The 26367-nt window shown below is 44.1% G+C and overlaps 4 protein-coding genes across 4 annotated transcripts in view; 3 read left to right on the top strand and 1 right to left on the bottom strand.

Moving 5' to 3' along the window:
- LOC309564419 (uncharacterized protein) overlaps positions 1–26367 on the bottom strand; it is a gene marked incomplete at its 3' end in the record, with an annotated part of 909898 nt that overhangs the window by 98232 nt on the left and 785299 nt on the right.
- The window catches only part of LOC309563483 (uncharacterized protein), a 57387-nt gene that overhangs the window by 10488 nt on the left and 20532 nt on the right, over positions 1–26367 (top strand). Inside the window, exons 8-9 of the mRNA XM_082267876.1 lie at positions 5372–6080; positions 6181–6267. Coding sequence (XP_082124002.1) covers positions 5372–6080; positions 6181–6267 — 796 coding nt within the window. The remainder of the gene's footprint in view (positions 1–5371; positions 6081–6180; positions 6268–26367) is intronic.
- LOC309563484 (gastrula zinc finger protein XlCGF66.1-like) lies at positions 1982–26361 on the top strand (the record flags this gene model as incomplete). Its single annotated transcript, XM_082267877.1, has 4 exons — positions 1982–2228; positions 25561–25680; positions 25949–26083; positions 26170–26361. Exons 2-4 carry the CDS (start codon positions 25585–25587, stop codon positions 26359–26361), a joined length of 423 nt encoding a protein of 140 aa, XP_082124003.1. The 5' UTR covers positions 1982–2228; positions 25561–25584.
- On the top strand, positions 6658–10896 carry LOC309562895 (uncharacterized protein). The gene is made up of 2 exons (XM_082267215.1): positions 6658–6735; positions 10296–10896. Exons 1-2 carry the CDS (start codon positions 6687–6689, stop codon positions 10835–10837), a joined length of 591 nt encoding a protein of 196 aa, XP_082123341.1. The 5' UTR covers positions 6658–6686; the 3' UTR covers positions 10838–10896.

The raw sequence follows: 26367 nt of genomic DNA, 5'->3' as shown, positions 1-26367 counted from the left end.
TCACACACTGACTGTGTGCTTAATCATTACTAGTAATTATTAGTAATGATTAAGCACACAGTCAGTGTGTGAAACGCGTCTACCTTGTCACGATTGTCATATTTGGATGTCCAGTCAATAAATCTGGATTTTGACTCAACCTGGAGTGCTGCCAATTCCTTTTCCTTTATCAAGTTTTCACGGAGGCGAGCCAGGGCATGCACCGGTGTGAGTCATCAGGCAATCACACCACCTTGAGCAGTGAGTTCTTGTCCTTTCAATTCCAAACCACTGATGCCAGTGTAACCTGGGCTTTACACCAGTGATACGGGCTCTTCACCGCTGACACTATTGTAATATGGACTCTAAAACACTAACACTAATATAACTCGGGCTCTACACCTCTGACACCAGTAAAGTAAGCTCTTCACCACTGACACCAGTTAAACGTGGGCTCTAACCTGCTGTGCTGACACCAGTGTAACCTGGGCTTGACACCAGCGATATGGGCTGTTCACCACTGACACCAGTTGTCTCTTGTTTTCTAATCTAACATGGACTCTAAAACACTGACACTAGTGTCAACGCAGGTGTGACGGACAACCTTAGGTGCAAACTGGAACTCTCTTTATTGTAAATTCACACAGAATATATACTATGCAAAAAATAGGTAAGAGCTTCATCACATTGTCCTAAACAGTGCAAACTGTAAACGGTAATATCATCAGTATATCTAATGAACAGCTAACAGTGATCTAATTAACAGTAAGCTAATCAACAGTCAAGCACCCAGACAATTCTTTGATTTAGAAGGAATGAGGATGGGAGGGTGGGATGGGCTCATTAGTTGAGTGGACTTAGGAAATCAGCGCTGAGAACTCATCAACAAGTGTCACCAACAAGTTTCTGAGATATATTAGAAGCTGTAAAGGGGTTTAACTCTCCAGCATCCACCAAACACTGAAATGTTTTTACGTAGGCTAGCCATTTAATGGAGATGGATGGAAGTGTGACTATGAGACACTGAAAAAAGGGGAACTGAGAGACATAGAAGGAAAGATGATTGGAATGTGGTTGAGAGACATGGAAGGGGGAGTGAGAGAAATGGATGAAGGACAAGAGGGGGCTTGAGGGACATGGAGGGGAAGAGGATGGAAATGTGAGAGATATTAAAGGAAGGACGATGGGAATGTGACTGAATGACATGGAAAGGAGGAGGATAGGAAGGGTGACTGAGAGGCATGGAAGGAAGGAGGATGGGAGCGATGCTGAGAGAAATGGAGAGACGGAGGTTGAGTGTGATTAAGAGACATTGGGGGAAGGAGGAATGGAGGGAACCCCTCATAATGGGCTCATAATTTGAGTAGATCCAGGAAAGTGCCGAAATCTCACTAACGTGTCAATAAAAAGTATCTGAGATATATAAGAAGCTGTAGGGTGTTTAACTCTCCAGCATCTCTTAAACATTGAAACTTGTTTTTGGGTGGACCAATTATTTCATCACCCTACCAACAAAGTGCTGTATAGTCATCAAAGCTATGGTATTTCCAGTAGTAACCTATGGCTGTGAACGTTGGACCATAAGGTAGGGTGAACACTGATAAATTGTTGCTTTTGAATTATGGTGTTGGAGAAGACTTTTTAAAGTCCCTTGGACGGCAAAAAGATCAAACCAGTCAATCCTGAAGGACATCAACCCTAAATATTCACTGGAAGGACAGATCCTGAAGTTGAAACTCGAATACTTTGGCCACCTAATGCGAAAAGAGGACTCATTGGGAAAAAACCCTAAAGCTGGAAAACATGGAAGGAAAAAGGAGAAGAGGACGAAATAAAACAAGACGGATAGATAGCATCATCGAAACATTGAACATGAAGATAAGCAAGCTCTGGGAGGCAGTGGAGGACAGAACAGCCTGGCACACTATGGTCCATGAGTTCACGAAGAATCAGACGCAACTAAACGACTGAACAACAACAACAATTCTTTCATGGCGGCCAGTGGGACAATGCATAATGTCTCCCACATACTTCAAAAGCTTGATTGTATAACGTTGTAGAGTGAAAGCTTCAATTACTTAGTTCCACACAAGATGGCACTCTCATCCATATGGAATGGCCCCCACAGACAGGAAGTGATTAGGGAAGCAAATGGGAAGTGATGTCACATACAAAATAGGTATTTCCGGGTTAAAGGTGAGTCAGAAGGAAGTAGAGAGGAGACATTGCTGGAACTGGCAGCAGAGGAGGTAATAAGATATTATTTTATATTTACACCCAGCAACCCCCCGTCATGTCCGTCCTCTTCCTCCATAGTTACCGTGATGTCCTACAAATATATAAGTAATAAGGTCTAGCAACGTGTGTAGAATAAATGTATAGTCTGTATATACTAATATCCAGACACATATAAAAATATAATATAGTATATATAATAATATCTAGCTAAAGGCACTTCGAATGTAATCCTTCACTATAGTAATACTGACGACAATCACCGAAAACAGTAGACTTGGAGGTCCATGACAGTCATACACTTAGCAATCAGTGATAATAAGCCAAAGACAATGATTAATTGATGTGGGCTGTATAGTCCAGAGCCCTAGTGTTTAATTCATTCTCATATTATTACCCGTCCTACAGAGAGGAGAGTCCTGTATAGATCACATGACCACCTCGATGAAGATGGACGAGGAAAACTTGACTGAGAGGATTTTGGACCTCACCCTGGAGATCATCTACCTACTGACTGGAGAGGTGAGGAGGATTCTGGGAGGTCACATTACATCACTCTTATCTCCAATAATAAAACACAGACCTGACCGGAGAGGTGAGGAGGATTCTGGGAGGTCACATGACCTCACTCTTATCTCTATTAATAAAACACAGACCTGACCGGTGTAACGTGAGATTTACCTACCCCGTGAGAAAAACCTACCTTCGTCACTTCCGGGCAGGAACAGCTGAGCAGCGCAGCACTGCGCATGCTCAGAGCCCCGGAAACCGAAAGAAAAAGATAAGGAGCTGGCTACTGGGCATGCGCAGTAGTATGACAGTATTAGGGTGTCCGTGAAAAAAGCTACCCACGCGGCGGTGACATTAAAACAGCTGCCTGACAATATGAATCAACTCCGCTCCTTCCCCTGTCACTTCACTGATGTCGGCGAGTAAATATAAAAGTGGCTGGCGGGTCCGTTATGTATCTTCTCATACACCCGGCGGCGCTTTTATATTTACTAGCCGACATCAGTGAAGTGTCAGGGGAAGGAGCGGAGATGATTCATATTGTCGGGCAGCTGTTTTAATGTCACCGCCGCGTTACAGACAATGAGGGTGCACCGGAAGTGACGAGGGTAGGTTTTTCTCACGGGTAGGTAATTCTCACGGAACACCGGAGAGGTGAGGAGGATTCTGGGAGGTCACATGACCTCACTCTTATCTCTATTAATAAAACACAGACCTGACTGGAGAGGTGAGGAGGATTCTGGGAGGTCACATGACCTCACTCTTATCTCTATTAATAAAACACAGACCTGACCGGAGAGGTGAGGAGGATTCTGGGAGATCACATGACATCACTCTTCTCTCTATTAATAAAACACAGACCTGACCGGAGAGGTGAGGAGGATTCTGGGAGGTCACATGACATGTATATCTCTTTTTTTAATACAGAGTTTCCCTGCTGTCAAGAAATCTGGTAATCAGATAACCATCAAGGTGCCTCCAGCCCACTTCTGGACTCCCAATAGACACAACGATAGGAAGATTCTGGAAGTCACCAACAAGATCATTGTGCTGCTGACAGGAGAGGTGAGCGGTGCCGGGAATTCTGGGACATTATCCAGTAACATACAAGGGATGTGTCTGGATGGTGACTGTATCATTGTGTGTGTCAGGTTCCTATAAGGTGTCAGGATGTCACTGTCTATTTCTCCATGGAGGAGTGGGAGTATTTAGAAGGACACAAGGATCTCTACAGGGACGTCATGATGGAGGACCACAAGAACCCTCAGGATTGTCAGGTAGAAGCTTAACAATTAATGCAATTGGTGTTTCAGCCTGCATATGTGCTGCCTCGTTAATATTTTTTTTCTATTCTTATGCATTCAGAGCGGAAGCCTGAGTGATTTTAATGTTATTGTTAAAGAAGAGGTTAATGATGAAATAGATGGGGATGATGTTACCAAGGAGTGGAAGTATTTGGAAGGACACAAGAATCTCTACAAGGACGTCATGATGGAGAATCAGCCGCCCCTCACATCACCGGGTAAGAGGAGACTTTATTGTAAAGGAGAGAGCAGTACGGAGGATCCACCTAGATCCCCCATCATCTGATAAACACATAGAAACAATGTATTCAGTCAGTGTGTGTGTTTCCTACAGATGGATCCAGTAATGGGAACCCACCAGAGAGATGTCCCCGTCCTCTGTATTCCCGGGATTCCACACAGGAAGGTCACACCATCCCTCACTATAATCAGGTAGGTGGGACTGAGCATCGAGAATGCAAAAGTAATTGTAATCTGTGTGAGATTGTGCTTCTCTTTGTAGTCTTTGGATGTTCACACTCTCAATTTAAACATCTTTTTTTCAACTTGTGATTTTAGAGTGATGAACCAATTGACATGAAATTTGAAGTTAAAAAGGAAGAACAGATGTTTGTGAAAGGTAATCCAGAGCTTGCAGAGGATGTTGGAATAACAATTAAAAAAGAGAGTAATGTTGAGCTATCGGCCTCATTCCTCAAATTAACATCATGTTCCCAACAAATGAGGAGGAGATACTGTACACCATATGAAAGGTCCATCTCCATTCCTCAATATAATGTCATACTTTTAATGATGATAATATATTTTTTCCAAGAGATGAACATATTGAGCAGAAAACCTCAAACACAAATTTTATCTTCTCTCCAGATTATAAAGAAGAAGACGATGTCATGATTTCTAATAATTTGATGTCGCACTATTCTACAGAAGGAAAGCATGTTTCTCAAAATATACAACCAGGACCTCACTATGAAAACAGATCAACACATCTGTCTATTTCTCAATCTTCTCCTAGTAAGCCACGTAATGTTTCCAAAAAAGTACAACCAAGAAATCCCAGCGTGGACAGATCCTCCAAAATCTCTAAACCTCCTCCTTCCAGTAATTCAGATACCAATATACTTGGAGAAGATAACAAGTCCCCATCCTCTAAAACTGATAAATATCTAATATCAAAATCATCGCTTGCTGTAAACCAAAGGACAAACAAAAGCGAAGTTCCATTTCCATGTTCGGAGTGCGGGAAAGGTTTTACATCGAAACAGGACCTCCTTAGACACCAGAGAAGCCACACGGGAGAGCGACCTTTTCCCTGTCCAGTTTGTGGGAAAAGTTTTGCCCAGAAAGGAGACCTCCTCAGACACCAGAGAACTCACACGGGCGAGCGCCCTTATTCCTGTTCGATTTGCAGCAAATCTTTCAGCCGTAGAGGGCACCTTCTCACTCACCAGAGAGCACATACAGGCGAGCGTCCTTTTTCGTGTTCGCAGTGCGAAAAGACTTTCGCTCAGAAAGCGGCATTCGTCATACACCAGAGAAGTCACACAGGGGAACGTCCTTATTCGTGCTCGGAGTGCGGGAAATGCTTTGCGCAGAAAAAGTTACTTACTATACACCAGAGAAGTCACACTGGCGAGCGTCCTTTTTCTTGTACAGAGTGTGGGAAACTTTTCACTTACAGAGGAGACCTTCTTAGACACCAGAGGAGTCATACGGGGGAGCGTCTTTTTTCGTGTGCAACCTGTGGCCAGTCATTTTTTCGGAAAGGGCACCTTCTCACCCACCAGAGAAGACACACTGGTGAGCGGCCGTATCCATGTACGTACTGTGAGAAGTCTTTTGCGTATAAAGCCGCATTTGATGCTCATCAAAGAGTTCACACGGGCGAGCGTCCTTTTTCATGTTCAGAGTGCGGGAAATGTTTCACTCAAAAAGGAGTACTTACTGCACACCAGAGGAGACACACAGGCGAGCTTCCTTTTTCCTGTTTGGAGTGTGGGAAAGGTTTTGTAGAGAGAGGACGCTTCCTTAGACACCAGATAAAACACGCAGGTGAGCAACCTTTTTCATGTTAAGAGTGCGGGAAAGGTTTCACTCGGAGAGGAGTAGTTATTGTACATCAATAGTCATATGTATTGTTTTTGCTTTCTAGAGTCCAGGGAAGGTTTTGCTCTGAAAGGACACATGGATCCCCGCAAGGATGTAACAATCCAAAATCCGACCCTTCTCATATCATCGGGTAAGAGGAGACTTTATCGTAAAGGAGAGAGCAGTACGGAGGCTCCACTTAGATCCTCCATCATCTGATAAACACATAGAAACAATGTATTCAGTCAGTGTGTGTGTTTCCTACAGATGGATCCTGTAATGGGAACCCACCAGAGAGATGTCCCCGTCCTCTGTATTCCCGGGATTCCACACAGGAAGGTCACACCACCCATCGCCATGTTCAAGTAAGTGGAACTGAGGATCTACAACTCTAAAAGTGATTCTAAACCTGGAGAGATTATATTTCCCTTTTGTAACTTTTTAAACTTTATATATATTTGTTTGTTTTGTGGTTTCTAGGATAAAGAATCCATTGATATAAAAGTTGAAGATAAGGCGGAAAATGAGACTTATGTCAGAGGTAATCATGAGTCTACGACGGAGATAGGAATGAAGGTGACCATTAAGGAGGAGGAATATCCTGTAACTACAAGCACAGGTGAGTAAGAAGGGTTAAATAGAGAAATGGTTCATGTTTTTATTTTTCATTTAAAAGTTTAACCTATACCGATTAACCATTTTACCACTGGTCACTGTGCTGCTACTGCGGCAAAGTGGCTCGTTATCGTCTGGCGATGTAGACCTACGTCACCAGACTCTCGTCGGCGTGCGCGCGCGCCGCCGGAGGCTGGCTCCCGCTGTATTCAGACACAGCGGGAGTCGGGCCAGGGGAGGAGATGCGGTGATCACCGCTGCTCTCCCCCGATCGTCGGGGATCGAGTGTGGAAATCCGCCCGCTTGTGTAAACAAAGCAGGTGGATCTCCTAAGTGACAGGCAGGGACAGATCACAGGATTCAGCATAGCTGAACCTGCGATCTGTGTCTGTGTCACACAATCCCCTCCCCCCACACACGTCAGTAAGCATGAGGCATACATTTAACCCCTTGATCACCAACAGTGTTAACCCCTTCCCTGCCAGTGTCATTATTACAGTAACAGTGCATATTTTTATCACTGATTACTGTAGTAATGTCACTGGTCCCCCCAAAAGTGTCAAAAATGTCAGTTAGGGGTCCGATCTGTCCGCCGCAATGTTGCAGTCCCGCAAAAAAAAAAAAATCGCAGATCGCCGCCATTACTAGTAAAAAAAAATAAACAATAAAAATGACAAATCTTTCCCGTAGTTAGAAAACGCAATAACTTTTGCGCAAACCAATCAAAATACGCTTATTGTGATTTTTTTTTTACCAAAAATATGTAGCAGAAAACGAATTGGCCTAAAGTGTTAAAAAATTTGGATTTATAAATTTTATTTGGGGAATATTATATATCAGAATGTAAAAAATATTGTTTCTTTTTCAAAATTGTTGCTCTTTTTTTCAAAAATTTAAAATCGCACAGGTGATCAAATACCACCAAAAGAAAGCTCTATTTGTGGGGAAAAAAGGACATAAATTTAGTTTGGGTACAGCATCGCACGACCGCGCAATTGTCTGTTAAAATCACGCAGTGCCGAATTGCAAAATATAGCCTGGTCAGGAATAGGGTAAAATCTACCGGTCTTAAAGCGGTTAAAAATACGCTCACTGAGGATTTTTTTGTCAAAGACATGTAGCTAAATACATTTTGGCCTAAATATATGACAAAAATTTAATATATTGGATATTTTTTAACTGTCAAAGTAGAAAATGTGAATTTTTTCGCAAAATTTTCGCTATTTTTTAATTAAAATCGCAAAAAATGAAAAGCGCACAGGTGATCAAATACCACCAAAAGAAAGCTCTGTTTGCGGGAAAAAAAAGGACGTAAATTTTGTTTTGAAAAAAAAAAAAAAAAAAAAAAGATTGCTCATGTAGTCTAGATCCCAACGGTGCCACATCCCGGGAATAGCTACTAAACCAGAAAGGAAAATTTCCCCTAGGGGTGGGACTTTTTAGGTACCAATAAATTGTATACAGTAAATTAGTTTATATAAAAGTTAAATTCTTTATTAGTCGATACAGAAAAAAGATTAAAACAAAAAGGCAAGCTAGAACATATTGCACATGAAACAGTCGAACTTAATACCACATAACCCCCGGGCTGTGACCCGACGCGTTTCGGAGTCTTTTGGGCTCCTTCCTCAGGGGTGCGCCCTTAGAGGGTGGTATAGTTCACTGTGAAAATGAGCATGGAAAGCCTGCCTGGTGATTAAAAACAAATGGGCCGCATATGCTTGTTGTCGATCAGGAGTGCCGTATTCGTGGTGTTATAGGTCAGAACCAGAAATCTTAGGTCTTGAAATGTTTCAGGACTTTTAGTGCTAACCAAGTCTTGGTAAAAGACTGGGTAGGAGCAACTGGAACCTCAATTGACAGCAGGTCTTGAGGACAGCTATATCTTGTTCACAAAAAATGGATGGAAGTCCTCACAGGACCTGCGTATCCGGCAAAAGAGCAGATAGCTGCTCTTTTGCCGGATACGCAGGTCCTGTGAGGACTTCCATCCATTTTTTGTGAACAAGATATAGCTGTCCTCAAGACCTGCTGTCAATTGAGGTTCCAGTTGCTCCTACCCAGTCTTTTACCAAGACTTGGTTAGCACTAAAAGTCCTGAAACATTTCAAGACCTAAGATTTCTGGTTCTGACCTATAACACCACGAATACGGCACTCCTGATCGACAACAAGCATATGCGGCCCATTTGTTTTTAATCACCAGGCAGGCTTTCCATGCTCATTTTCACAGTGAACTATACCACCCTCTAAGGGCGCACCCCTGAGGAAGGAGCCCAAAAGACTCCGAAACGCGTCGGGTCACAGCCCGGGGGTTATGTGGTATTAAGTTCGACTGTTTCATGTGCAATATGTTCTAGCTTGCCTTTTTGTTTTAATCTTTTTTCTGAATCGACTAATAAAGAATTTAACTTTTATATAAACTAATTTACTGTATACAATTTATTGGTGCCTAAAAAGTCCCACCCCTAGGGGAAATTTTCCTTTCTGGTTTAGTAAATTTTGTTTTGGTACGGCGTCGCACGACCGCGAAATTGTCCGTTAAAATAACACAGTGCCGAATCGCAAAATAGGGCCTGGTCAGGAATGGGGTAAAATCTTCCGGTCTTAAAGCGGTTAAAAATACGCTCATTGAGGATTTTTTTGTCAAAGACATGAAGCTAAATACATTTTGGCCTAAATATATGACAAAAATTAAATATATTGGATATTTTTTAGCTGTCAAAGTAGAGAATGTGAATTTTTTCGCAAAATTTTCCCTCTTTTTTTTATTAAAATCGCAAAAAATGAAAAGCGCAGAGGTGATCAAATACCACCAAAAGAAAGCTCTGTTTGTGGGAAAAAAAGGACGTAAATTTTGTTTGGGGCACTACGCTTTGCAAAAGTGCAGGTATTTGGATTACTGTGGGAGATACTGTACTCCATATGAAAGGTCCATCTCCATTCCTCAATATAACGTCATGTTCCCAACAAATGAGGAGGAGATACTGTACACCATATGAAAGGCCCATCTCCATTCCTCAATATAACGTAATGTTCCCAACAAATGAGGAGGAGATACTGTACACCATATGAAAGGTCCATCTCCATCCCTCAATATAACGTAATGTTCCCAACAAATGAGGAGGAGATACTGTACACCATATGAAAGGTCCATCTCCATTCCTCAATATAACGTCATGTTCCCAACAAATGAGGAGAAGATACTGTACACCATATGAAAGGTCCATCTCCATTCCTCAATATAACGCCATGTTCATCAACAAATGAGGAGGAGAAACTGTATAACATATATGAAAGGTCCATCTCCATTCCTCAATATAACGTCATGTTCCCAACAAATGAGGAGGAGAAACTGTACACCATATGAAAGGTCCATCTCCATTCCTCAATATAACGCCATGTTCCCAACAAACGAGGAGAAGATACTGTACACCATATGAAAGGTCCATCTCCATTCCTCAATATACTGTAATGTCCTGTTTCAGAAAAGGAGTTGGAGCCAACTTCCAACTGATAGACACGATCTTCAGAATACCTCAAATACATATTTTTTTATCTTCAGGTTATAAAACAGAAGATGGCATCATACAATATTCTTCAGAAGTAAACCAGGTGACTCCGAATATATATCTTGCTGTAGATCAAAGGCCACAGAAACCTAGGAACCCTTATCTATGTTCAGAGTGCGGGAAATGTTTCTCACAGAAAGGAGACCTTCTTAGACACCAGAGAATCCACACGGGGGTGCGTCCTTTCTCATGCTCAGAGTGCGGGAAATGTTTCACCCAGAAAGGAGACCTTCTTGCCCACAAGAGAAGACACACGGGCGAGCGCCCTTTCTCGTGCTCGGACTGTGGGAAAAGTTTCACTCAGAACGGAGACCTTACAAGGCACAGGAGGATTCACACGGGGGAGCGTCCTTTTTCATGTTCAGAGTGCGGGAAATCTTTCACTCAGAAAGGAGTCCTTACTGCACATCAGAGACGTCACACGGGCGAGCGTCCTTATGCATGTTTAAAGTGCGGCAAACGTTTTGTCCAAAAAGGACAACTTCTTACGCACCAGAGAACGCACGTGGGTGAGGACCCTGCTTCATGTTTGTAGTGCGGGAAATGGATTACTTAGGAAAGAGCGAGTGTTACACGGAAGGGAACTCACACGGGTGAGCTTCCATTCTCTAAATCTTTTGTTTGAGGTCACCGTGATAAAAAGTCTTCCTTCACTTTTTATATCTCTCCTGGTGGTTGGATGGGACCTTAACCACTCGCCGACCAGCCGCCATACTTATACTGTGGCAGGTGGGCTCTGTCCCGCAAAACGACGTACCTGTACGTCGTTTCATAGGACAGCTAGTGGGGGGGTACGTGCGTGCCACCAGAGGAGCGCGCACGCCCCGATTGGCCACAGGGTGAGCCAATCAGAGGGTTGGCCGACCACAATGTCCACCGGGCACCTGTGATAGCTCCCCGTGGAGACAGAACGGTGGTCTGCTGATGTAAATACGGCAGACCGCTGTTCTTTAAGCAATGAACACAGGGATCATCTTATTTAGGAACACAGGTCTCTGTGTTCATCCAGCAAGCCCATCCCCCACACAGTTAGAAAGAACCCCCTAGGAACACATTTAACCCTTTGATCGCCCCTGGTGTTAATCCTATCCCTGCCAGTGTCATTAGTACATATTTTTTTTTAGCAGTGATTACTGTAGTAATTTCACTGGTCCCCCCAAAAGTGCCAGTTAGAGGTCCGATCTGTCCGCCGCAGTGTTGCAGTCCCGCTAAAAATCACTGATCACCGCCATTACTAGTAAAAATAAATAAATAAATAAAAATGACATAAATCTTTCCCCTAGTTTGTAGACGCGATAATTTTTGTGGAAACCAATCAATATACGCTTATTGGGATTTTATTTTATTATTTTATTTTTTTTTTACCAAAAATATGTAGCAGAATACAAATTGGCCTAAAAATGATGAAAAAAATAGATTTTTTTATTGGGAATGTTCTATAGCAGAAAGTAAAAAATATTATTATTTTTTTTTCAGAATTGTCGCTCTTTTTTTGTTTATAGCGCAAAAAAATAAAAATCGCACAGGTGATCAAATACCACCAAAAGAAAGCTCTGTTTGTGGGGAAAAAGGATGAAAAAATACCACATTATGGCCACTAGATGGAGGTAATGGTTATAGGAAATAAATACTTGTTTTCTATGATCATCATCTCTATCTAGTGGGCAAAATGAAGTATTTTCATGATTCACTCTATTTTATATGAAGAATAACTTTCGACCTGGAGAGAAAATAGCCTAATAACATTCGTTTTTGTGAACATGTTCAATGGAGAGCACAGGACGAATAGCTCTGCGATTTATTTATTTTTTTTTTTAATAAATACACCCCTAAAATGGGAAATCATCAAACTTGGCTCTTCTTGCCTACAATGCCAATTATTCTGTAAGACAATGTAACTGGTGGTCCAATAAACTATTTTTTTTTTTTTTTTGTCTAAAGGTTTTCATCTAATGCTCCTTTTATTATGGTGATATGTTTGGTTTTGGTTAATAAACATTATGTAAAGCCGTCTTGTGGATTTTATTTTCAATGTTTTTTTAATTAATTTTCCTGGGAAGAATAATATGAATAATTTAATGGTAACAAAACTGACCTTTCCATTTCATTCTGCAGCTGCTGTAATTCTGTGAAAACAACCAATGCAATATGGCAACTGCAGGCTTTCTGTACTCTCACGGTGCACGGACTCTGTATAGACGACTTAGTTGGATAGATTATTTTCGGGATACCTGCCTAGTGTTCCCTTTCACTCTACAGACTGACACCCGTCCTCTGACTATCCTACACTGGGGTGGCCCCCCTCAGGTCAGGCCCCTAGACACGATCCCCTGTAATCACAATACTGTTTTTTAAGGGTCTCCAGTGTCTCTACCCCTCCAGTCAGTTATCCTGGAACTCTGGGTTCAGTACCTTTCCTCTGGTCCCCAGGCCGACTGCCTGTGACCACGTGCCACTGCTACAGATGAGGAGGCAGCCGCCACCCTCCCTCTGCTCACCAGCCAAAGACCCTGCAGCACATGGATCCTGGCTTTTATACAGTGTACCATAATGCACCGACACAGCTGGTCTCTGACAGTCACTGGGACTGAATCAAAGCCTGTGTACCCATTGGTCAGGTTTCCTCCCACTGTCCAACATGCCTCCCTATTGAAACCAGTGTGAAACACTATCTAGACCCAATAAATCACACACTGAGCACACTGAGCAGACCTAACTCACAGATCCTGCTCTCTGATATGCAGAAAGCAATATAGATTTGCCTGCTACTCCTCTGATAGGAAGAAAGAGACAAAAACTATTCTCTCCCACTAGCACCTACCTAGGAGGGTGCTGCACTTACCCCCGGCCAAACCAAGCCATGTCCTCACTAGCACCTACCTAGGAGGGTGCTACAAAAGCATTGTTTATGAATATCCTAGATTCTTCAGTAACTATATATATATATATTGTGACAGGACGTCAGGAATATGTGACAGGAAGTCAGGTAAATCTGGGGATGTAGTCACAGAGAGGAGACACATTCCCACCTGGTTTGGAAAGTTCACCAATTACTATAGGGTGTCGGCTGCAGAGATAGCCAGCAGGAAGTTGAAAACCATTCAGCTGTTCAGAATGAGGAAATGAAGGCCTCTATAATTTGTCCAAAGGAAGTCTAAGGATTGCTGCTTCCTGTCGCTGTGTGAGCTGGGAAGAGGAGGACAGACAGACGTGTGCCTCCAGACGCCGTGTGGGCATGGGAGAAGGACTGCTGCCTCCTGTCGCCGTGTGGGCTGGGAGAGGAGGACAGTCAGATGTGTGCCTCCCGACAAGCTGTGTGAGCATGGGAGAAGACCCCCTGAAGTGATGTGCGCTAAGGAGGGTAAACAAAGTGTGAAGACTTCTCAAGGTGAGAAACTGAACTATTTCTATGTGGAAGAAATAAAAGGGACATGTTCAATGTGAAGAGGAAAAGGGACATGTTCAATGTGAAAAGGAAAAGGGACATGTTGAATGGACATTTGTTATGTGAAGATAAAAATGGACTATTGAGTGTCTGCTGTGGGATCAGCAAAGTTTGCTCCAACAGTAGGTTGGAGACAGACTCTTAGGTAGGTTCCAGTGTGAGAAGGTAGCCGCCCACAGAGGCAAGGATTTATTTTGTGTTTTATTTTATTTTGGATGTTTTTGCTGCATGCAGTTTGAAAGAAGAAAATCGCATGATTAAACCAAACTGTTGTTTGCAACCACTTCTCGGCTATCTATTTGTGTAAACGCACCCCCCAAAGGGGTCACCCATACGCCTACCACCGAGCGAGTCCCCACATATGGTGGAGGTATGCATTGGGCAGAAGCAGAGATCCCTGCAAAGAAGTGCATGAGATTGCACAATCTATGTGTACAGGAGAGAAGATCCTGAAAGAGAAAAAAACGTGTTTTAAAGAGACAGTGGTCTCAAAATATTTGATGAACTTTGTCTGGTGCATGAGACTGCACAAACTGTGTGCGCAGGAAAGGAGATCCTGAAAGAGAGAAAACTACATGTGTTAAAGAGACAGTGGTCTCAAAATTATTTGCTGGACTGTGAAAATTTTTATTGTGGAGTAATTGAAGATGGGGCGATCAAAACGCCTGAAAGATGCAAAGATAGCTGAAATGAGAGACCGGATTCTATGGATGGAGGGGATGCTACCGCCTGAAGGAGCCCCATCCATGCCTAAAGAGAGTCTACTAAAGAGGAAGGTTGTTGTCCCTAGCAACCCTGGTGCAAATGAAACTGCTATGGAGACGCAGTTTTCTGAGATGAAAAGTAAACCCAAAATGGGGGAGATGCTGAAACAGAGGAGCTTGGCAGCTCAACAACAGGCTCACCAAGAGAGCATGGCAGGCTGGAAACAGAGACGCCAGCAGCAAATGGAGGCCATCGGTTTGGAGGAAACCGAGTATGTGTGCATGGCTGACCTGGATGTCTTGAAAAGACAAATGGAAGAAAAGGAAGTCCTGCATGTTGCAAAGATTGAGGTTCTGGAGACAAGTTTACAAAATCTGCAACAATCCTCTAGGCCAGGGGTACTCAAATGTAAACTTGAAAGGTCCACTTACAAATTTTCCATTCAGTCCGAGGTCCGGAAAAGTGACCGTCAAATTCCAAATACAGAACGCCAACAACAAAAAAAGGCATTCCCCAAAACTTGCCCCCATCCAATGCAGAGCGACCATTGTGCGTGCCCCCATTAATGAAAAGCAACCAGTGTGCATGCCCCCATTAATGCAGAGTGACCATGTGCGTGCCCCCATTAATGCAGAGCGACCATGTGCGTGCCCCCATTAATGCAGAGTGACCATGTGTGTGCCCCCATTAATGCAGAACGACCATGTGTGTGCCCCCATTAATGCAGAGCGTGTCCCCATTAATGCAGAGCGACCATGTGCGTGCCCCCATTAATGCAGAGCGACCATGTGTGTGCCCCCATTAATGCAGAGGGTGTCCCCATTAATGCAGAGCGACCATGTGTGTGCCCCCATTAATGCAGAGCGACCATGTGTGTGCCCCTATTAATGCAGAGCGTGTCCCCATTAATGCAGAGCGACCATGTGCGTGCCCCCATTAATGCAGAGTGACCATGTGCGTGCCCCCATTAATGCAGAGTGACCATGTGCGTGCCCCCATTAATGCAGAGCAACCGTGTGTGTGCCCCCATTAATGCAGAGTGACCAGTGTGTGTGCCCCAAATAATGCAGAGTGACCAGTGTGTGTGCCCTCAATAATGCAGAGTGACCAGTGTGTGTACCCCCAATAATGCAGAGTGACCAGTGTGTGTGCCCTCAATAATGCAGAGTGACCAGTGTGTGTGCCCCCAATAATGCAGTGACCAGTGTGTGTACCCCCAATAATGCAGTGACCAGTGTTTGTGCCCCCAATAATGCAGAGTGACCAGTGTGCGTGCCCCCAATAATGCAGAGTGACCAGTGTGCGTGCCCCCAATAATGCAGAGTGACCAGTGTTTGTGCCCCCAATAATGCAGAGTGACCAGTGTTTGTGCCCCCAATAATGCAGAGTGACCAGTGTTTGTGCCCCCAATAATGCAGAGTGACCAGTGTTTGTGCCCCCAATAATGCAGAGTGACCAGTGTGCGTGCCCCCAATAATGCAGAGTGACCAGTGTGCGTGCCCCCAATAATGCAGTGACCAGTGTTTGTGCCCCCAATAATGCAGTGACCAGTGTGCGTGCCCCCAATAATGCAGTGACCAGTGTGCGTGCCCCCAATAATGCAGAGTGACCAGTGTTTGTGCCCCCAATAATGCAGTGACCAGTGTTTGTGCCCCCAATAATGCAGTGACCAGTGTGCGTGCCCCCAATAATGCAGAGTGAAAAGTGTTTGTGCCCCCAATAATGCAGTGACCAGTGTGCGTGCCCCCATTAATCTGGACCGCCGAGGTCTGCTTCCTTCTGTCATCAGCGGGGGGGGGGTTAGAATTGAGAGGATCGGAGTGGCTGTGTTTAGCGCTGCATGATTACAAAAAGCCGAGTACAAGTTCTTCTTACCCGACGGAGAGGATGTCCTACAAAGTCCCGCCTCCTGGACACTGGCTCCTATGATAGACGTCACCAGTGTTCTGTCTATCATAGGTAACAGCCGGCCCAGGAGGCGGGACTTTGTAGGACATCCTCTCCGCCGCAGAAGAACTTGTACTCGGCTTTTTGTAATCATGCAGCGCTAAACACAGCCAGTCCGATCCTCCCGATCCTCTCCATTCTGTCCCCCGCTGAGACAGAAGGAAGCAGACCGCTTCGGCGGTCCAGATTTTAATCCGTGTGGGTCCGGAGGCGGCCCGGAGTCCGCCTATTGAGGACCCCGGCTCTAGGCAGAAGGAACAAGTCCTAGAGTTGCTTAAGATGGAGCAGGAAAAGAATGAACTACTCGGGTCTCAGGTGTTACAGTGGGAAGAATCCACTGCTCTTCTTTTTTCCGAGTTGCAAAAACGTGGAGAGACTATAATGGAGACAGATACCATCCTCGGGGAAAAGGAAATTGAAATTCAGACTTTGCAGAAGCAAAGTATGTGTGATACGTTGGAGTTGCGTAATCAGCTGGAAAAAAGTCTTCAGTCTTTGGAAGCTACAAAAATAGACCTGCAGGGGGTGCAGGAACAGAATGTCGCTCTGAAAACGACATTGTCTCTCAGCGACAAGGAGAAAAGTGAAAGAGAGGCTAAATTACTGAGTACTGTGTATGAGCTCACCACTTTGAGCAATGTGGTAGATGAATTACGTACGGACTGTTATAATTGGAAAGAGGAAGCCCAACGTGTCCAGCAGCAGCTAAAGGAGAAAGAAGCCTGTGTGGCAGAATTAGTCTCATTCCCAGAAACTAGCCAATGAGGTGAAGGCTCTTATGCAGGGAAAAGGAGATTCTGAACACAGGAGAAAAAAAGTAGAGGCACAGCTGCAGGAATCGCAAGTCAAGGTGTCAGAAGGTGACCGATTGTGTGCTAAGCTGTCAGAGAAGGCAAACCGACTGCAGGTTGAGTTGGACAATGTCACAAATCAGCTTTCTCAAGCAGACAGCAAATCTAGAGAAATTGCGGAAGATTTTTCTATCTTGGAATCGCAGCTGCAAGACATGCAGGAACTCTTACAGGAAGAGAGGTGTCAAAGGCTGAGTTTTAGCACAAAGCTCAAACAAATGGAAGATGAGAAAAATGGCTTCCTGGAACAATTAAAAGAGGAGGAGGAAGCCAAGAAAAACCTATCAGAGCAAGTCGCAACATTGCAAGCTCAGATAGCGGATGTGAAAAAACGCATGGAAGAAAGCGTTGGTGCATTAGAAAATGTTGAAAATGTGAAAAAGAAGTTTGATCAGATGCTTGGTGAGGAGAAGACTGTGTCTGCAAAATATGCAGAAGAACGCGACCGCGCAGAAGCGGAGGCGCGTGATAAAGAGAGCAAAGCCCTGTTCTTGGCTCGCTCTTTGGAGGAAGCTCTAGAGTGTAAGGTTGAACTAGAAAGAGTTAACAAACAGCTGTGTACAGAGATGGAAGGTTTGATCAGCTCCAAGGATGATGTTGAGAAAAGCGTTCAGGAGCTAGAAAAGTCTAAGCGAGCCTTAGAACAGGAAGTAGAAGAGATGAAGATTCAGTGGGAAGAACTTGAAGAGGAATTACAGGCAACAGAGGATCTGTCCCAAAGAGGGGATAGTGTGCCTGATGCAGTTTTTAGAAGGATCAGTGTTGTGGGGTCTGTCCTGAGTGAGCATCAGAAATGTGATGACATGTGGCTTGAATCACCCCTTTGGAATAAACCGTTCCTTCAAAAACTTCAAGCACTGGAAAATGTATCATTAGAGCTTCAGCAAACAAAGGAGCTGTGTAAGAAATGTGATGATTTCTCAGTTCAGGCTGAAAACCTAGTGGAGAAAACTAAAGCAAGTGATGTAAAGCTTGGAGAAAAAAGCAAACGCCACCTAGTGGAGAAAACTAAGGCTGTTGATGAAAACGTAAAGCAAATGAATAAGTGCCTTTCAGGGAGTGTTTCCAAAATGGAACTGGTGAAAGACAGGTGGCAGAAGTTTGATCGTGATCTTGAGATACATTCCATGTGGAGTTCAGATAAAGAAAAGGAACCAGGTGACCTTGAGCGGTCAAATAGTTCAGCAGAAAGTGCATTGAAAAAACCTGTAATAGACTGTGTTGTTGCCTTTGACCCATGTGTTGGTGGAAGGAAAGTTGATGATGTCTCTGGAAAAAGGAACAGGGGTCACTTTGAAGAAATGTGTGACAGCCTGTTGTCACAAATGGAAGGCCTTCTGCACAGCATCTTAGAGCAAGCTAAGCTCAAGAAGGCATTTCTTGGAACAAAGCCAAGTGAAGCAGAGGTTCTCAAAGTGTTGTGGAAATCATTTGTTGATTGCAGAGAGAGGCGTCTTAAGAATGTTGAAGACTTTAACATTATCAAAATTGAGATGCCTATGGATCACGGCCCTCCATGGCGGATAGGACATTTATGAGAAATCTGTCAATGAAGATGACAGAAACAGTTTCATCCGGAAGTTTGAGGATACTAGGAGGCTTATCAGTGAGAGTCAAGAGAAGTGCCTGACACATGCGTGTCTGGAAATCTGTGTCCCAACCCTAGGGTTGAAACAAGAGGGGGGGGTATGTGACAGGACGTCAGGAATATGTGACAGGAAGTCAGGTAAATCTGGGGATGTAGTCACAGAGAGGAGACACATTCCCACCTGGTTTGGAAAGTTCACCAATTACTATAAGGTGTCGGCTGCAGAGATAGCTAGCAGGAAGTTGAAAACCATTCAGCTGTTAAGAATGAGGAAATGAAGGCCTCTATAATTTGTCCAAAGGAAGTCTAAGGATTGCTGCCTCCTGTCGCTGTGTGAGCTGGGAAGAGGAGGACAGACAGACGTGTGCCTCCCGACGCCGTGTGGGCATGGGAGAAGGACTGCTGCGTCCTGTCGCCGTGTGGGCTGGGAGAGGAGGACAGTCAGATGTGTGCCTCCCGACAAGCTGTGTGAGCATGGGAGAAGACCCCCTGAAATGATGTGCGCTAAGGAGGGTAAACAAAGTGTGAAGACTTCTCAAGGTGAGAAACTGAACTATTTCTATGTGGAAGAAATAAAAGGGACATGTTCAATGTGAAGAGGAAAAGGGACATGTTCAATGTGAAAAGGAAAAGGGACATGTTGAATGGACATTTGTTATGTGAAGATAAAAATGGACTATTGAGTGTCTGCTGTGGGATCAGCAAAGTTTGCTCCAACAGTAGGTTGGAGACAGACTCTTAGGTAGGTTCCAGTGTGAGAAGGTAGCTGCCCACAGAGGCAAGGATTTATTTTGTGTTTTATTTTATTTTGGATGTTTTTGCGGCATGCAGTTTGAAAGAAGAAAATCGCATGATTAAAACAAACTGTTGTTTGCAACCACTTCTCGGCTATCTATTTGTGTAAACGCACCCCCCAAAGGAGTCACCCATACGCCTACCACCGAGCGAGTCCCCACAGTATATATACAGTATCTCACAAAAGTGAGTACACCCCTCACATTCTCTGATTAAAAAGTGTTTGTTTAATTTTTTTTGAGCAGTGTATTTATGTGTGTGTGTGTATATATATATAAATATATAATATATATACAGTATCTCACAAAAGTAAGTACACCCATCCCATTTTTGTAAATATTTTATTCTATATTTTCCTGTGACAACACTGAAGAAATGACACTTTGCTACAATGTAAAGTAGTGAGTGTACAGCTTGTATAACAGTGTAAATTTGCTGTCATCTCAAAATAACTCAACTCACAGCCATTAATGTCTAAACCGCTGGCAACAAAAGTGAGTACACCCCTAAGTGAAAGTGTCCAAATTAGGCCTAATTAGCCATTTTCCCTTCCCGGTGTCATGTGACTCATTAGTGTTACAAGGTCTCAGGTGTGAATGGGGAGCAGGTGTGGTAAATTTGGTGTTATCGCTCTCACTCTCTCATACTGGTCACTGGAAGATCAACATGGCACCTCATGGCAAAGAACTTTCTGAGGATCTGAAAAAAAGAATTGTTGTTTTACATAAAGATGGCCTAGGCTATAAGAAGATTGCCAAGACCTTGAAACTGTGCTGCAGCATGGTGGCCAAGACCATATAGCGGTTTAACAGGAAAGGTTCCACTCAGAACAGGTCTCGCCATTGTCCACCAAAGAAGTTGAGTGCATGTGCTCAGCGTCATGTCCAGAGGTTGTCTTTGGGAAATAGAGGTATGAGTGTTGCCAGCATTGCTGCAGAGGCTGAAGGGGTGGGGGGTCAGCCTGTCAGTGCTCAGACCATACGCCGCACACTGCATCAAATTGGTCTGCATGTCGTCCCAGAAGGAAGCCTCTTCTAAAGATGATGCACAAGAAAGCCCACAAACAGTTTGCTGAAGACAAGCAGACTAAGGACATGGATTACTGGAACCATGTCCTGTGGTCTGATGAGACCAAGATAAACTTATTTTGTTCAGATGGTGTCAAGAGTGTGTGACGGCAGCATGGTGGTGGGAGTGTCATGGTCTGGGGCTGCATGATTGCTGCCGGCACTGGGGAACTACATTTCATTGAGGGAACCATGAATGCCAACATGTACTGTGACATACTGAAGCAGAGCATGATCCCCTCCCTTTGAAAACTGGGCCGCAGGGCAGTATTCCAACATGATAACGACCCCAAACACACCTCCAAGATGACCACTGCCTTGCTAAAGAAGCTGAGGGTAAAGGTGATGGACTGGCCAAGCATGTCTCCAGACCTAAACCCTAAACCCTTGCGGAGGAGCTCAAGGTCTCTAACATCCACCAGCTCTGTGATGTCATCATGGAGGAGTGGAAGAGGACTTCAGTGACAACCTGTGAAGTTCTGGTGAACTCCATGCCCAGGAGGGTTAAGGCAGTGCTGGAAAATAATGGTGGCCACACAAAATATTGAGACTTTGGGCCCAATTTGGACATTGTCACTTAGGGGTGTACTCACTTTTGTTGCAAGCGGTTTAGACATTAATGGCTGTGTGTTGAGTTATTTTGAGGGGACAGCAAATTTACACTGTTATACAAGCTGTACACTCACTACTTTACATTGTAGCAAAGTGTCATTTCTTCAGTGTTGTCACATGAAAAGATAGAATAAAATATTTACAAAAATGTGAGGGGTGTACTTACTTTTGTGAGATACTGTGTGTGTGTATATATATATATATATATATATATATGTATATACACTGCTCAAAAAAAATTAAACAAACACTTTTTAATCAGAGTATAACATCAAGTCAGGTAAACTCCTGGGATATTGATCCAGTCAGTTAAGTAGCAGAGGGGGTTGTTAATCAGTTTCACCTGCTTTGGTGTTAATGAAATGACGAACAACAGGTGCACTAGATGGGCAACAATGAGACGACCTCCAAAACAGGAATGGTTTTACAGGTGGTGGCCTCAAACCTTTTTTTTCCTACTCATCTTTTCTGAGTGTTTGTCACTAGTTTTGCATTTGGCTGGGGTCAGTGTCACTACTGGTAGCATGAGGCCATACCTGGACCCTATAGAGGTTGCACAGGCAGTCCAACTCCTCCAGGGTGGCCCATCAATACGTGCCATTGCCAGAAGGTTTGCTGTCTCCCAGCACAGTCTCAGGAGCATGGAGGAGATTCCAGGAGACAGGCAGTTACTCTAGGAGAGCTGGACAGAGCCATAGAAGGTCCTTAACCCATCAGCAGGACCGGTATCTGCTCCTTTGTGCAAGGAGGAACAGGATGAGCACTGCCAGAGCCCTACAAAATGACCTCCAGCAGGCCACTGGTGTGAATGTCTCTGACCAAACAATCAGAAACAGACTTCATGAGGGTGGCCTGAGGGTCCGACATTCTCTAGTGGGCGCTGTGCTCCCGGCCTGGGCCCATGAAGCTCGAATGGCATTTGCCATTGAACACCAGAATTGGCAGCTCCACCACTGGCACCCTGTGCTTTTCACAGATGAGAGCAGGTTCACCCTGAGCACATGTGACAGACGTGAAAGGGTCTGGAGAAGCCGTGGAGAACATTATGCTGCCTGTAACATCGTTCAGAATGACCGGTTGGGTGGTGGGTCAGTGATGGTCTGGGGAGGCGTCTCCATGGAGGGACGCACAGACTTCTACAGGCTAGACCAGTGTTTCTCAACTCCGGTCCTCAGGGCACACTAACAGGCCAGATTTTAAGTATTACCTTGGGGAGATGCAGACTAGAATACTGCAATCACTGAGCAGCAAATGATATCACCTGTGATGTATTTCAGTTTTCTTGCAAACCTGGCCTGTTAGTGTGCCTTGAGGACCGGAGTTGAGAAACAGTGGGCTAGACAATGGCACCCTGACTGCCATTAGGTATTGGGATGAAATCCATGGACCCATTGTCCGACCCTACGCTGGTGCAGTGCGTCCTGGGTTACTTCTGGTGCATGACAATGCCCGGCCTCACGTGGTGAAAGTATGCAGCCAGTTGCTTGAGGATGAAGGAATTGATACCATTAAATGGCCCCAACGCTAGTTTGACCTAAATCCGATAGAACATCTCTGGGACATTCTGTTTCGGTCCATGTGACACCACCAGGTTGCACCTCAGTCTGTTCAGGAGCTCAGTGATGCCCTGGTCCAGATCTGGGAGGAAATACCCCAGGACTCCATCCGTCATCTCATTAGGAGCATGCCCCGATGTTGTCAGGCATGCATACAAGCACATGGGGGCCATACACACTACTGAGGACCATTCTGAGTTGCTGCAATGACATTTCACCAAAATGGACTCGCCTGCTTCATCATTTTTTCTCTTTGATTTTCGGGGTGTCTTTGAATTCAACCCTCTGTAGGGTGATAATTTTCATTTCCATCAAACGATGTGGCATCCTTTCCTTCCTAACACATTACCCAGTCCATACCAGTATAGATCCTAACACATTACCCAGTCCATACCAGTATAGATCCTAACACATTACCCAGTCCATACCAGTATAGATCCTAACACCTTACCCAGTCCATACCAGTATAGATCCTAACACATTACCCAGTCCATACCAGTATATATCCTAACACATTACCCAGTCCATACCAGTAGAGATCCTAACACATTACCCAGTCCTTACCAGTATAGATCCTAACACATTAACCAGTCCATACCAGTATAGATCCTAACACATTACCCAGTCCATACCAGTATAGATCCTAACACATTACCCAGTCCATACCAGTATAGATCCTAACACATTACCCAGTCCATACCAGTATAGATCCTAACACATTACCCAGTCCATACCAGTATAGATCCTAACACATTACCCAGTCCATACCAGTATAGATCCTAACACATTACCCAGTCCATACCAGTATAGATCCTAACACATTACCCAGTCCATACCAGTATAGATCCTAACACATTACCCAGTCCATACCAGTATAGATCCTAACACATTACCGAGTCCATACCAGTATAGATCCTAACACAATACCCAGTCCATGCCAGTATAGATCCTAGCACATTACCCAGTCCATACCAGTATAGATCCTAACACATTACCCAGTCCATACCAGTATAGATCCTAACACATTACCCAGTCCATACCAGTATAGATCCTAACACAATACCCAGTCCATGCCAGTATAGATCCTAGCACATTACCCAGTCCATACCAGTATAGATCCTAACACATTATCCGGTCCATACCAGTATAGATCCTACCACATTACCCAGTCCATACCAGTATAGATCCTAACATATTACCCAGTCATACCAGTATAGATCCTAACACATTACCCAGTCCATACCAGTATAGGTCCTAACACATTACCCAGTCCATACCAGTATAGATCCTAACACATTACCCAGTCCATACCAGTATAGATCCTACCACATTACCCAGTCCATACCAGTATAGATCCTAACATATTACCCAGTCCATACCAGTATAGATCCTAACACATTACCCAGTCCATACCAGTATAGATCCTACCACATTACCCAGTCCATACCAGTATAGATCCTAACACATTACCCAGTCCATACCAGTATAGATCCTAACACATTACCCAGTCCATACCAGTATAGATATCCAGCATGATATTTTCCCCATTGATATCTGACGTGTTTTCAAAGTGTTCCTTTCATTCTTTTGAGCAGTGTAAATTATATAGATCAGACCCACCCACATTCGGGACAAATGATGAGGGAAGAGGGACTTTTGTCCCTTCATATCAGTGACAGTTGGAAGCTATGATATTATGCAGTGCAGGAGACTAATGGGGTGCGTGTCTATATATATGCCCGTTTTATAAAGTGACATCTGGTGTCAGGAAATGTCCAACACCGGCTGCAGAATTAATGACTGCAGAATGAAGGCTGGTTCCTGTATTCTTCAAAAGGTGGAGGATTTTGTTGGTTGACAGGAAGTGATGTCACACTCAGACAGGAAATTAAGTAGGGGCATAACAGGAAGTTCCGGGTTAGAGGTGAGCTGGCAGGAAGTAGAGTGGGGACATTGCTGGGACTGGCAGAAGAGAAGGTAAGCATTGTGTTTACCTTTTTTTTTTTGTTCAACCCCTCCTTTGAGGGGTTCAGTGGTGGAGTCGTGATCATTGCTGGGCTCACACTTGTGGGCTAATGGGCTCTCGTTTGCATAGCAGCCCATTCATTTAAAAATGTCTGCAGTGCCTACGGGAAAGATGACCCGACTGTTTTTTTTTTTTAAATAAAAGAGGGTATACACTTGTCAAAAGTATTGGGACACCTGCCCAATGGCGCTCCTGGAAGAATGGTCAAACATTCCCATAGATACACTCCTAAACCTTGTGGACGGCCTTCCCAGAAGAGTTGAAGCTGTTATCGCTGCAAAGGGTGGGCCAACTCAATATTGAACCCTACGGACTAAGACTGGGATGCCATTAAAGTTCATGTGCGGGTAAAGGCAGGCGTCCCAAAACTTTTGACAATGTACTGTACATAGTAATATCCAGATAAACACATATGAAGACTGATAATAAAAATGTATAAATAGTAATATCCAGCTAAAAGCACTCTGAGTGTAATCCCTCACTATATTATTGGCAGCAGTCACCGCCTTTGGTAGACTTGTATGATGATTAATTGTTGTGAGCAGCAAAGGCCGTTCACATATCATTTCATATTGATATCAATAAAAGAGAAGCCATTTATATAAGAATGAACACCCATATCATCATCATAGTCCAGATAATTCTCAATGTACTATCACTCCACAGAGAGGGGCTTCCTGTAAGGATCACATGACCAGATCAATGAGAATGGACAAGGACTGGAGTCACATGACTGAGAGGATAATAAACCTCACCCTGGAGATCATCTACCTGCTGACCGGAGAGGTGAGGAGGATTCTGGGAGGTCACATGACACCACTCTTATCTCTATTAATAAAACACAGACCTGACTGGAGAGGTGAGGAGGATTCTGGGAGGTCACATGATATCACTCTTATCTCTATTAATAAAACAGACCTGACCGGAGAGGTGAGGAGGATTCTGGGAGGTCACATGACATCACTTATCTCTATTAATAAAACACAGACCTGACCGGAGAGGTGAGGAGGTTTTCGAGGGTCATGTCACATAAAGTGTTCCTCTTTTAAAATAGAGTTTTCCTCTGGTGAAGTCTGGTAATCAGGTAACCATCACAGTTCCTTCAACTCATACCTTGACTCCTAAAAGAAACGACGAAAAGAAGATTCTAGAAGTCACCCAGAAGATCATTGAGCTGCTGACAGGAGAGGTGAGCGGTGCTGGGAATTCTGGGACATTATCCAGTAACAGACAAGGGATGTGTCTGGATGGTGACTGTATCATTGTGTGTGTCAGGTTCCTATAAGGTGTCAGGATGTCACTGTCTATTTCTCCATGGAGGAGTGGGAGTATTTAGAAGGACACAAGGATCTCTACAAGGACGTCATGAAGGAGAATCAGCCGCCCCTCACATCTCCGGGTAAGAGGAGACTTTATTGTAAAGGAGAGAGCAGTACGGAGGATCCACCTAGATCCCCCATCATCTGATAAACA

The sequence above is a fragment of the Pelophylax lessonae genome (genome assembly GCF_965119305.1).
Source record: "Pelophylax lessonae genome assembly, chromosome: 9".
NCBI lineage: Eukaryota > Metazoa > Chordata > Amphibia > Anura > Ranidae > Pelophylax > Pelophylax lessonae.
The sequence above is the reverse complement of the archived record's forward strand: the minus strand, read 5'-3'. Positions and strand labels throughout refer to the sequence as shown.

What these genes read in the sequence shown, in the direction of transcription:
- LOC309562895 (XM_082267215.1), top strand. Translation starts at nt 6,687, where the DNA reads ATGAAGGTGACCATTAAGGAGGAGGAATATCCTGTAACTACAAGCACA. An exon ending in TCCTGTAACTACAAGCACAG is followed by an intron (nt 6,736 to 10,295) that starts GTGAGTAAGAAG and finishes TTTTATCTTCAG; the next exon opens with GTTATAAAACAGAAGATGGC.